Source organism: Arachis hypogaea, chromosome 14 (genome assembly GCF_003086295.3).
Source record: "Arachis hypogaea cultivar Tifrunner chromosome 14, arahy.Tifrunner.gnm2.J5K5, whole genome shotgun sequence".
NCBI classification, from domain to species: Eukaryota; Viridiplantae; Streptophyta; class Magnoliopsida; order Fabales; family Fabaceae; genus Arachis; species Arachis hypogaea.
Window position 1 is genome coordinate 135570902 of NC_092049.1, and position 13930 is coordinate 135584831.

At 31.2% G+C, this 13930-nt stretch overlaps 1 protein-coding gene across 1 annotated transcript; it reads left to right on the forward strand.

The window, feature by feature from the left end:
- The first annotated feature begins 3818 nt into the window (after positions 1-3818).
- On the forward strand, positions 3819-9866 carry LOC112744395 (proline-rich receptor-like protein kinase PERK1). The gene is made up of 8 exons (XM_025794002.3): positions 3819-4360; positions 5829-6167; positions 6471-6554; positions 8138-8208; positions 8278-8354; positions 8455-8587; positions 8702-8863; positions 9729-9866. Exons 1-8 carry the CDS (start codon positions 3838-3840, stop codon positions 9864-9866), a joined length of 1527 nt encoding a protein of 508 aa, XP_025649787.1. The 5' UTR covers positions 3819-3837.
- The last annotated feature ends 4064 nt before the right edge of the window (positions 9867-13930 follow it).

The following is a 13930-nucleotide window of genomic DNA, read 5'->3' on the forward strand; positions in this document are numbered from 1 at the left end:
TAACCAGGTAAGGGCATAGGGCATTTTAGTTTCAACAAGAAATCAGCACACAAAATTAAAATGGATTGACATTCACAATAAGAACAGGTCACAATCATATCTTTAAGCCTTTGACTTTACACAGTCACGCAAACAGCTCAATGTAACCCTAAAGAAACAGCTAGCAAGATTAACTACATGAAAGCCAACTGCACTACATAACATAGTGAGGAATGAAATCATATGCTTAAAAAAGTTGAGTAAAAAAAGAAAGAAAGATATTTTGTACCATGTGATCCTATATTATGTGTATCCCCACCATGTTGTCACTATCCACCACAGAATGTAAATGTATGAGACTTAAAAAAGGTTGGTGAATGCTGATATTTTCTAATCACATTCAAGATGAATAGCTAATCCCCCATTTCACAAGCATCATAAATAATAGTTAGAATGGACAACGATGCGGCCAATACCGGAGACACAAACTTCTTTTATCAAAGGTATATCACAATACACTTTAATTTCAAACAAAATATTATCATCCGATATAAGTAGGATAAGAGAACAAAAATTTGCCAGGCTATATGTATAAACCATGTGTAAACTTAGGCATGGTTAAGGAAAAGTGTAAGCCATCAAAGTACAATCACACACTTAATCTTTTTCAGCGTTTCAAATTCTAATTCCTATGTAACAACTATGGCCCTAAATAGCCCAAAGTAGTACAATTTATAGCAATGGAATTAGTTACTGAAGGAATTAGTATAAATAGGATAATAGGAAGTGCATTAGAGGATAGTTGAACTCTCTTCTCCTGATTAATCTTCTTTCAATTTGCATAATTCTCCCCCAAATTCCCCAATCATCCTACCCTAAATCTTATTACTCATTACAATGGTGCTTCCTTGAGCATCAAAACGTTGTCCCCCGCAAAAAAAGCCAGCTTTATTAGTAAAAAGGGTCAAAAGGGAAAAATAAAAATAAAAAATAAAATCAGAAGCAACACAGCTTAGAAAAATTCATGCATTTGCAGTTTGCATAGACCATGAATTAATTAGATACCCTGTGCATTACAATTCTAGACCTGAAATAAAAAAGTTAGCTTCGAAAATTTTCGTTGGTTATTACAGAAAAGTTTCCAACTTGCAAATAAATGCAGAATAATTTGTGAGATGTAAATCGAGTACCATACGAGCTTGATATTAAAAATTGAAAAAATAAGAATGAAACTGCGGGCAGAGACAAATGGTAGGTGTGAAGATGAACTCACCGGAAGGGAGCTAGGGATTCGACTCAGAAAAGTGCATAACAAAAACACGACAACAATTTTCACGCAGCAATTCCGAGTACAAATTTAAATTATGCAAGAAACAAAAACAAAAAATACCGAAATAGAAGATAATCTGCAGAAGGCGCTGAAATTTACCAAAAATTTTAACAAGCAAAGCAGTACAAATTTTGAATAAAAAATCATATAACTCCATACAACTTCTATAAAACTGCAATAAAAAGCAACATAAATGCGAAAAATACACGAAGAGACGACAAGCAAAATGCAAATATGGAGGAGAAGAGAAGAGAAATAGAAGCTTCATGAGGATACCATGAATTGAAAAATATGCCTACGAAGATGAAGGTGTGACGGCGACTAACCTTGCTCACGATGGTTCAACGATTTCGACGACGAGGTAGTGGTTTTGTAGGCGGCGATGGGCAGCGGCAGCGGCAGCGGCAGCAACTTCAGGGTTGGCTCCAAGGTCTGATTGACATTATATTAGAAGAACTCAACCCTGATTATTTGATTTGGTCAAAAGGGCAAATTAGGAATTAGATAATTAAAAAGTGTCTCTACTTTTTGGAAGTACTGAAATACTAAAATTTTTAAGACAGAGACTGAAATTTTAATACCAGTCTCTAGACCAACAAACATAATACTGAGACGGAGTCTTCCAATCTCCATCTCAATACCTCAAAACAAACAGTACCTAAAAGTTAGAATCGGGCTGACACCCGGGGTTTGAAAAATTTTCAAGGCCCAACAAAGAAAAACTGCGAAGGTTTAATTTCTTTTAGTTTTCAAGGCTTCACTAAAGGAAATTACATTAAAGTTACGTTGAAAAAGAATAAAATAACATATTTAACCTTTCGAAGTTCATAATCCATTCCTCACATTCTCTACTACTTTGAATTTCGAAAAGACATTTAGGAATGTGTTAGAACAAAAATATTTTTAAATTGCGACCACTCGTGTGTCTTACTTTGAAGGAATAGAAAAGGACGCACGAGTTCTATTAGTTCCTTTTTTTTTTCCCGATAGTTTAAGTAAAACATCGATCCATACGGAGAGAAGAATTCATGATATAATTTATATTCAATTAATTAATCCCCTTCAGCATAATCATCAAGGATAATCACTCTTCCATAAGTCAAAACTCTTCTTTTTTTTGGGTTTTATTTAGTTTCAAAAGGTTAAACGATTTCGATGAGAGTTGAAATATTAAAGTGCATCAGAAATATTTTTCATTAATATTTTAATAGTTAGCTCATGTCAATTTTTAGGTTGTTTGATATCACAAAAAATACATTCAAAATATTTTATTATTGATAAAAATATTTTCAAATTTTATTATCGATAAAATATATTTAAATTATTTAAAAACGTGGTAAAAATACACATGTGTGAATAAAGAGTTTTTATATTAACTGAAAAGAGTGATTTGGCAAAAAGAACTTCTTATGTATATATGATAAGTGAGATTCTAATATTAGTAAGTCACATAACGTTTTTTATTAATAGTGCAGATTTTTTATCACAACTAAGTATTTTTGGCATATTTTAAAATTATTTAAAAATATTTTTATTAATAATAAAATTTATAGACATGTTTTTTTAGCACTAAGATAATTGGAGTTCATCTTTTATAATTTACTCTCGCTTGAATGTATTATTATTATAAGCCAGTTGATGTTGATGATACTTGCTACTGGCAGGTAAATAATCATAACGGTTATTTTATTTAAATAAAAAAAAAATACATTTTCACCATTTTAAACTGAAATAAGTTGATGAACATACAGATCAACAAAATTAAACATTATGTTATATTTTCGTAATTACTAAATGTAAAAAAAAAAAATTTAAACAGTTCACGTAAGTATATTCAATAAAAATAAAATATTTTTTTCATTTTTACACATATTACCAACAAAAATAAAGTAATTATTTTTCTCATATTTTTAGTTTTACTAACAACGAAAATAGAGTAGGAGTAGAAAAATTTTATTGATGCGCAAGAATAGAAAAGAAAATCATATATCTAACTTGACGGATCTGTGTCAAAAAAAATTTACAAATATTTGTTTTGACAAATTATTATTTATACACAATAACACAATCATATTGCAGCTCTGGTGGTAGATATGCATAAAGAAAAAAAAAAAAAGAGGCCGGCAAAAGTATCTAATTAAATATAAATAAAATGATAATAAGTTATTATTATTATTATTATTATTATTATTATTATTATTATTATTAATAGATGTATATATTAGTCCCTCGTTCGGCTGTGTTAGCCCCTCTTCTTATCATTTGAATTTATTTAGTTTTTCCGTTATATAAAGTTATTAGAATTTATTATTTATTATTATTAATTAATTATTAATATTTAAAATATAAATAAAAATAATAATTGACTTATAATATATTATAATGGATTTTCTAAACTTTTTTAAATATATTATAAGATCTAATAATAATAAGACTGAAAGAAAGGCGCATATATATATATATATATATATATACACGCTTAGCTGATTATTTATGAGATATACAACACTCTGATTTTAAAGAAAGAAATGGCATCCAAATTGGGACCACCAAATCCTGTTCCCTGTGCTCATTACGGTCAATTCTTTCAAAAAAATCCCAACCTTTGTCAAGCAGTAGGATGTGATTGTTTTCATCCTTCTCTAGTTTCTCCTCCTCTTCTTTATCCACCGTCTTTGCCGTCGCCGCAGCCACCACCACCACCATTACCTTCTCCTCCGTCATTGTTGCCGCCACCACCACCATTGTCACCGTCACCGTTACCGCCACTAGCTCTTTCTCCACCAATGTCGCCACCACCACGACTTTTCTTTCCTGACTCTCCGCCTCCTCAAACTTTTCTGCCGACGAAACCTTCCTCTAAACCAACCCAGGTACTACGTTTTCCTCCTCCAACTTCAACTCCGGCACCATTTTTTTCGTCAAGTGGCCTCATCGTTGAAATGGCGGCAGCAATCACTTTTGCCATTTTGATTGTGGTGCTTTGCACTTTTGGCATTTTTCATTGGAAGAATAGGAAGAGAGAACATGATAAAAGCCTCGGACTTAAAGGTACGTATTTAGAGATTGAGAGACATAAAGATTGAAATTAAATTAAATCTCGATATTATGATATTATGTTTGATGTAAATTTTATAGAACATAATTATATTTTTGTATTTTATTTGATTTAAGATAATTATAAATATGAAATGATAATATTTAATAAAATATTTTTAATTATTAAAAAAAATATTGTTAAAATTTTTTTGATATCTAAAAATTTTAGTCTATTTTTACTTTTTGGTGATTTCGAAGAAGTTAAAATTTTGTATTTAAGAACTAAAATTTTAGTTATAATCTCTGACAACTAAATATAATATTAACTTTCAATCTTTTAATTATAATTCTAATTTCTAAAAATAAATATTACCTAAGAGATCGGGTGTTGCCAATAATTATAGTAGAGTAGTATTTAAACTTTACAACTCTAACTCTATTAATAAATTTAAAATCTTTTTAACACTCAACTTTTTTTCTATCACTCTTTTAATATTTTTTCAACTCTAACCTCATTTCTAACTTAAAATTCTCCATTGGACCCTATTTAATTAAAATTAATTTTTTTTCAATTAAACACAATATTTAATCCAATCCGTTCATATTTCATAAACATATTAGTAAAACATAAAATATAAAATTAAGTTTATATTAAAATTAAAAATAATAAAATTATAATAAAATCAGTATTAAAATTACAAATAACATAATCATCAATTTATCATCAAGTCCTTGCTAAAATTATAATAACACAAACAACAAAAAATTTTTTTGTCACTCTTCTTCAAACTTAATTTGTTGCTACAATACTCTCTCTCTTTCTCTAATAGTTTTAAAAATCTACTATGATATATTAGGAGTATAAATAGGTTGGGTAGGATTTACTCTAAATCCACACTAGATCTAACTTGCAACTCAATTTGCTGTGAATTGGACTATTAAACCTATTCAAACGGGTTAAATTGAAGTTGAATTCCTATAAATAGGATTAGTATTACGAATCCTAAAAGTTGCGCAGACAAATTTTAAGTATAGAAAGTCAATAGCCTAAGCGTACAATATGTACAGTGGAGGTTTAGGAAGTATTAAAGATATGACCATTAGTGTTACATTGTCCTATCAAGTTACACTTTTGGGATGAGTGGTTTCATGATATGGTATTAGAATTATAGATCTGAAAGGTCAAGAGTTCGATCATTGGTGAACCCTAAAATCGATAGTATGGGTGATGTTCATTTTATTCATGGACCAAAGATTTAGCCCAATAACAAAATATATTTTTTGTAAGAATTTTACACGCTGTACATTCATATTTTTTTGTCACATTGAATAAATCAATATATATAGTTTTGAGATCGTTGCGCAACTTTAGAAAATAAGAATAGAATAATATATGCACGTTGCTTACATGCAAATGCAACGATGCAAATGCACGCTCTTTCCATTCTAGTTACCATGCTTCTTACTAATTATTGTACAGGCAATAGCGGCATAATGGAAATGTCATCAAAGAACAGAATATTCAGATACGAGGAGTTGGCAGTTGCAACAGATGGGTTCTCCAAAGCAAATTTGCTTGGAGAAGGTGGATTCGGTTTTGTCCACAAAGGACTCCTTCCAAACGGCAAGGAGGCTGCCATCAAACAGCTCAAGGATGGAAGTAGGCAGGGAGAGCGTGAATTCCAAGCTGAAGTAGACATAATCACCAGGGTTCATCACAGGAATCTCGTTTCTTTGCTTGGATATTGCATGGCCGGCCACCACAGGCTTCTCGTCTACGAATTTGTTCCAAACAATACATTAGAGTTCCATCTACATGGTATTTTTTTTAAGTTGTAAAATAATACAACTGTATGTTAATCTTTTTCCTGCAAATAATGTGTACAAATTTAAGAAAAATTATCATGTGTATAAATAGTATTTTTTTATTACATAAATATACTAGTAAAAAGTCATTGAAAAATTATATTCGAGTATCAAAATCTTATCGGTTTTTACCAAGAGATTTTCTATAATAGTACAAATAAATAACAATATTAATAAAATTGTTTTGTGGTTGCATTAATAACCTTTTATGAATCGGATACAAATTATAATGGCTATTCACTTATTTGAACAACAGGGCAAGGTCCTACTATAGATTGGCCTACAAGAATGAGGATTGCTCTAGGAGCTGCTAAGGGAATAGCATATCTTCATGAGGAATGTATGTCCTTTCATATGAAATTTAAAAGATTTTACTTCTTCGATAGATATATATGGCTCACATATTCAACATTATTATTAATGAATATTTAATTAATTTTTTAAACTAAGTATGAGAATATTATTCATATTCAAATTTAAATACAATGTTATGTTTAGATTTTTCCATTGGTTGAAGAACAAAATTGTTATGTACATATAAAAAAATTAATAATTTATTTAATTTTTATGTATTTCTATATAAATATATGTATTGTTTAATATATTTTGAGTGTATTTTACGACAACATATATTAAAATTAATCATAAAAAAGTTATTAGAAGTATAAAATAAGGATAAGTACGGTTTTAGTTCCTAAGATTTACGGTCAAAATCAATTCATCCCTAACTTTATTTTTAATTTAAAATCGCCCTCAACTTTTCGTTTAGTATTAAAATCGTCTTTTTTGACCATTTTATCTTTATCTCACTAATCTTACTTTCTCACCTTTTTAATCCCAAATCCTTTCTTCTTCATTTCAACCGTCATATACTCTCTCCCGCAGTGATTTTTGTCGCGGCCGAAGGAGGCTGCCGCCAAGCTACCCCCTCTCTATGGTGCTTCCAAGTGGTTTCCATTGCAGCTGAAGGAGGCTGCCGCCAAGCTGCTGCTCCTCTCTCTACGGTGCTCCTGCAGTGGTTTTCGTCGTGGTTGAAGGAGGCTGTCGCCGAGTTGCTTTCCTTTCTACATCGCTGCTACAACCACCTTTTTCATGATTTGCCATAACTCTGCCTTTGTTGTGTCCTTCTTGTAGCATTGGAGCTCACCCTCAAAGCTACTGGAAGCCATTGCCATCGTCATTGGAACTTGTTGCCGGGTCTAGTAGGAGCAAGGCCATCGGGTCTAGCAGTGCGTCTCTCAAGGAGACACTTTTTTTGGCGATAGCAATGGCAAATCATGGACCTTACTGCTTTTGTATCTTGCTCGTTTCTTTATCCCTAAAGACCCTAATTGATGAACTTTTTCGTTCTTTTTGTTTTTTAAGAAACCTAAATCTTTTGTTGTTGTTGTTGAATTAGAAGAATTTGATGTTATTGAGTATCTGAGATGTTGGTGGTGATAGTAGTGACTATAAAAAAAGAAGAAAGTGACGGTAATTGCAGGATGAACACTAATGTAGTAGGAGTATTTTTGTTTTTTAAAAAATTATTATCTTCAAAAAAATAATTTTAATATTAAATAAAACGTTGAGAACCATTTCAAATAAAAATAATAAAAATATTTTAATTTTGACTTCAGATTTTAGGGATCAAAATAATATTTATTTCTATAAAATACATATTAAAATATAAATTTTTATTAATAATAAATTAAACAACATATATTTATATATAATTATATAACAATTAATTTTGGTGTATGTATAACATTTTATTTAATAAATAGCAAAAAACTTTTCATAATAAACTGCTACAATAATATATGCAGTGTCGGTGGATCGGAGAGAATCCACCATCATGCTCTATGCATTAGAATGTGATTTCTTCGTTAACTGCTACGATGCCTATCAGCTATCAACATATAATGATTTTTGTATTTTCAGGTTATCCTAAGATCATCCATCGTGATATCAAAGCTGCTAACATTCTCCTCGATTTTAATTTCCAAGCGAAGGTGAGCAAATGATCAATTTATCCATTTGATGATTAACTTGATGAACAACCCCTTGCATTGTGTCTGCAGGTTGCTGATTTTGGGCTTGCAAAGTTTTGCCCCGATATGAATACGCATGTTTCCACTCGAGTCATGGGAACTCTAGGGTACATTATTACAACACATCCTTCTTTTTCTCTCTTCACAATTCTTCATCATCAATTCAAACATAACAATAAAATGCTCATGCATGAATTGTTAGGTCAGGTATGTAGCTCCTGAATATGCTTCCAGTGGAAACCTCACTGAAAAAGCCGACGTTTTCTCCTTCGGAGTCATGCTTCTCGAGTTAATTACTGGCCGCCGACCAATAATTGATTCACATCATACTTTCATGGAGGTTAGTTTGGTACAAAGGCTAATGTACTATTATATCTGTCCAGATATATCTATTCATGTATCTTTTTTTATTAGTTTAATCTTTTCACAGAAGTGGTTTCGTGAATTCTCGCAGGCAATGCCTTTGCTAACAAAGGTTTTGAAAGAGAATAATTTTGAAGTTGTAGCTGACCAAAAGCTACAAAATCAGTATGAACCAACCGAAATGGTTTCCATGCTGGCCTCTGCAGCTGCTTCTATACGATATGAAGCAAAGCTTCGACCAAAGATGAGCCAGGTAATAATAAAATACTCATAATTTTGACTTTTATTAACAAAGGTTTAACTCGTAAGTTCACATCAAATTAAATGAGAAATTATATTTAGCACATCTCTTTTGTACTATCAAGGATAAAGGTTAGAAAGCGTAGGAAGTTGAGAACTGTTATGGTAGTTAGTGCCTTAGTGGTTAATCTGCTAAATAGGGAAAGTTTGTTATGGCTGTTAGACTTGTTGCTACCTGAGGCATCTGTTTGCATTCTTGTATAAATACTTCATATCTTTATAGAAATCTTGTTAGAAATAATATAACCGTGACTTTTTTTTTTGTTTAAATTTTTAAATAAAAAAAGCGTAAGACAAATAAAAAAAAGTCTGATCTATACAAATAATTTAAGTCAATCCAAAAAAATTTACTTCAAAAATCGTATTAGAAATATAAATATTTATATATTTTTTTTAACTTAATCTTTTAAAAAAATTAATTTCATGACAAATTTTACGCAAGTATTCATTCCTTTTCTAAAGTTGAATATTCAATATTTGGTTTCTCCTCCTTACTTTCTGCCTAAGTCACAATTTGTTCATGTACATATTTTGTTTATGTTATAATAAAATAATTTTGTTTTTATCTTTTTTAAATTTTATCTATCACTTTTAATACTAAAATTAAAAAAAAAAGTGTACAACAGAAGTGCATATAACATTCTTCAAATTAAATATGTAAAAGGTCTATTTATAACGGTTTCTTTTTCGAAAAAAGAAATTATTTTATATTCAATAAAATATATTTTATATAGTTATAAAAGTTTTTTACAATATTTTTTTAAAAAGAAAAGACTATTTTTTATTATTTTAATGATCCTTGCATGTATGTGTTGCAGATAGTACGTGCTTTGGAAGGAGATGCATCTCAAGTAGCTGAGTTCACTTCTAATGTATTATGCTTGGATTCTGAGGCTGCTACATACAGACGAGAAATGATCAAAATCATCAATGACATGAGTGGATCCACGAGTTAATTAGTTGGTATAAACCCATCTGATCAAAAAACACATCGGATTTATTGTCGAAAAAATAAAAAAATTTAATGGTAAATTAATTACTGTCGAAAATAATCAAACGGTATAAATCTCATCGGTAAATATTTATCGTAGAAATTTTTTCGTTCAATGTTAATTACCGTCGAATTCTACGACGGATTACCAATTCAAAAAATTAATCGGTTACCGGTGAATTTTTTCGACAGTATTATTGGCGCTAAAAAATATTGTTTCGCACAGTATTACCATCGGATTATTTCTACAATAAATCCGACGGTAATGTCAATTTTCAAAAAAAAATTGAAATAAATTATCAATTTTAATTTAAATTTAAATTTATTTTTCACACAATTAATGTTCAATTCATAAATATTGAAAACCTATTATTTAAAATAAATAATACAATGTTTAAATAAATTAAAAGTCAAGTACATCAAATAAATATAATGAAACAATAAAACGAAACAGAAATAACTACAAATTCAGGTAGTCCTCATCGTCGCCGTTGTCGTCGGTTCCGTGGCCCTCCTGTGTCGGCGGCGCAAAAGACGGTGATGTCTATGTGCCACTAGCAGGATTGCTGCTACCATTAGCGGTGATACCATCAGCAGAGTTGATGCAAGCGACTCCCTACACTCCGGCCTGAGCTCATCCGCAGATGTCACACGGTTGAGGATCTCCTGATACCTCTCCCGATAATCATTCAGCTCCTGAGCCTGTTGGTGAAGGTTGTGTTGGAGCTCTTGAACCTACAGCCTCAAATCCACGCCTTTCTCAGACTCGACGGCTCGACTGGTGACAGAGCCTGACAAAGTCTGTCTATTTGTTTAAAGAGTAATACTATACATTTAAATCTTTTTATAAACTAAGTACAATTAAATTAAACAATAAGACTTAAAATAATATTATCTATAATCAATTTTTATTGATGTTAAATCAACTTAATTGGACTTAATTAACATAAATATTTGAATGTATAATATTATTCTTATTTTATTGATAATTCGCCTGTTAAGATACAAACATGATATACTCTAACTCTCTAACAATTCACTATTCATTTTGTAGCATTTTAACTTTGTTGTGATAAATATCTCTGTTATCTCTTAGCAGACAATCCCACATCACCCATTTTAAATAACAATTTGATTGTTAAAGAGAAACCAAAGCAAATAGAATAAGTAGTATAATAAGAAATATTTTAAATTAAAAAGAAAAACAATGCTAAATCCTTTTCATTAAAATAGACACTTAATCTAGCAGCTAATTTTGAAGTCATATAATCAAGTTTCTTAATTAGCTTTAATTAGTTTATATGGGACAATCAATCAACTTATACATGCTCTATATAAAAATATTATGTCGTCTTCATCTTGTATATATGGTTAGTATAAAGGATAATAATACAGTTAGGCAAAAGACCAAAGTTAGTTATGGTAATTACTGTAAGTTAAGGGATATTTCACTTTTCAGTTCCAGTTATTCACTGGCTTGTTAGAGAATGCAGCCTAACTCATATCATTGATGTATATAAACCTTAGCGTTCTCTGTACTATGTACGATTCTCAAATTCATTCCATTCATCGACTATATATTCTATCATCTCTTTATCTTTTTTATTGTGTTTTGTTTTGAATCATATTCAAAAACCTTTCAGTTAGCATAGTTTCTGTTTCATTCGATTTTTGGTATGTTTTGACAGGATGCCGAATCGAACTTGTATCAAGATCTCAGTTTGAAGAGCAGATACGATTTTTCTAAAAAAGAGTGAACTTGATCCAAGAATCACTTAATAATCATGTTGAAGTGACTCGTATCGAAATTACTAGATGGCAGATTTATAATGAATAAAGTAAAGGAATAAATTAATTAAATAAAGAAAACTCAACAAATGAAAGTGTAAAAATTTCAATGAAAGCAGAATAACGACAAAAGTGCAAAGAAATGAAAGAAAATGAATCAAATAAACAAAAGAAAATAAATTAAAAGTTGACTTTTAATACTCACATGCACTTGAACTTCATATTCTTCCATTACGTCACTGAGATTGAGAATTTTATGAGTTTATGTGATGATCTAGTATTCTTAATTGAAATACTCCCAACCTTTCTAGGTTCCTCATATTTATAGATTACAAAGATAGACGAGCTCCTGAATAATCTTGACCATGACCTGATTCCTCTTTTTTCTAAGGGCCACGACCTTGCCTTAGCCTTAAAGGATCCTCATGGTAACTCTCCACGTTCCATCTTGTCTTGTCCTTCAAGTCCCACATTTTGACAATGTGTCCATATTTATCACGTGGTGTTTTTCTGGTTTCGACCTTGTTTTCTCGACTCCTTTCATTATTAAAACTTTTGACCTATACGCAAAGAGGGATTCCTTTACAGCTAGCCATTTATATCACACATTTTGAAGGTTGTGGTAGGCTTAGAGAATGGGGTTGAATCTATGCCTTCCTTTTAAGTTGCTGTTATTACCCTTTTAAACAAACTTTCAATTCAGGTTCTGTTTGAACTTAGCAGCGGAAATTTATGAGACAATTTATTTTTGTCTCATGAATATCATAAAACAGAACTCAGCAGAGAAGAGAAAAGCTAACACCAGCATGTATCCTGGTTCGGTTGCCTTGTGCTATGCAACCTACATCCAATCTCCTCCACAACTATGGAAGAATTTCACTATAGTTAATAGTATTACATACACCAATTTTACAGGATTAACCCAATCCTTTCACACTCAAGTTCTAACCTAACTTGACATTGGCTATGCTAATACCTAACTAATCCTCTTAGTGCTAACCCAACTAAGAAAGGGATACCTCACAGGTACGAGATACAAGACATAAACACACCTAAAGAAATCAGAAAATAACTCTAGGCTTTTCTCTCAAGTGTATCACTCAGCCTTTTTCCACTCATGGCTTTTACTTGAGTTCTCTCAATATGCCTTTTCTCTCAAGAAATTACAGAAAGATAAACATTGAAAAGTAAATTACAATCTGTAAAACATGAAGGAGATTGACTTCATCAACAGCCTCTTTGCTATGTGCAAAACCAGATTTGCAAACCTCAGTTTGAGTTCTTCAGTATTGGCCGAATGCTTCTTTGAAAGAAAGCATTATCCAAGTAGAGGAACTTCCTTTTCAAAACACAACTCTCAAACTCTGGTTTTCTCCCTTTGCCTTCTGAATGAACAGCAAGCTTCTTTTTATCTCCTTGCATGTTGCTGGGTTCTTCTTCCAAGGTCAATACCTTGAGCCTTGAGCTTCACCAACTCACAGATTCACTTTTTCACCTTAATCCTTAGAGAAGAAACTTTCCCTCTGACTTCCTCATGTTGACCGAAAGCCACAAAGCAGTAACAATAGAAATCTTCTTATGGTCAACTTGATCTTAGCCATTGAAAAACTACTTGGTCCCCAAGTATCACTTGTGACCGTAGATGTGAAGCAGAATAGAGCAGATAACAACTTTCCCTTGAATGCTATTTTCGGATGGAGCAGAGAGTTGGGAAGAAGGAAAGAAGATTTGATGCAAGCAAGATGAGATGGATTACCTTTAACCTAAGCTTGATTTGGATTAGATTTTCTGCTTTAGCTTCTGTGCTTCAAGCTTAGATTTTCTCTTTCTTGCTTCTTTGGTTACTGGCTTATGGAGGAAGCTTTTCTTCTCTTTCTCTTTCTTACTTTTTCTGAAGTCTTGATTTGACTTGATTAGAGAGGAGAGGAACGTTGCTTTGGTTGGAGCAAGATGGAGGGAATTGAAATCAATTCGGGCTTGGATCGGGTATCCATTAGCTTGGCCCGTTTTGATTTCTCAGCTTTGAATCCTTTTAGGCTTTGTTTATTTCATTAACCCATTACCCTTGTTTTATTTTCCCTTCCATTTGGGCTGTAAATCAGATTTTGGCCTGCAGCAATTTTATAAATAATTAGTAATATGCAATTATAATTAATCAACACTAATTATTTATTTTCCCAAAAATAATGTTTGTCATCACTAATTAATTTAGTTAATTTCTTAACTCAACACATTTTCTTT

What these genes read in the sequence shown, in the direction of transcription:
- LOC112744395 (XM_025794002.3), top strand. Translation starts at nt 3,838, where the DNA reads ATGGCATCCAAATTGGGACCACCAAATCCTGTTCCCTGTGCTCATTAC. An exon ending in AGCATATCTTCATGAGGAAT is followed by an intron (nt 6,555 to 8,137) that starts GTATGTCCTTTC and finishes TTGTATTTTCAG; the next exon opens with GTTATCCTAAGATCATCCAT. An exon ending in CACATCATACTTTCATGGAG is followed by an intron (nt 8,588 to 8,701) that starts GTTAGTTTGGTA and finishes GAATTCTCGCAG; the next exon opens with GCAATGCCTTTGCTAACAAA.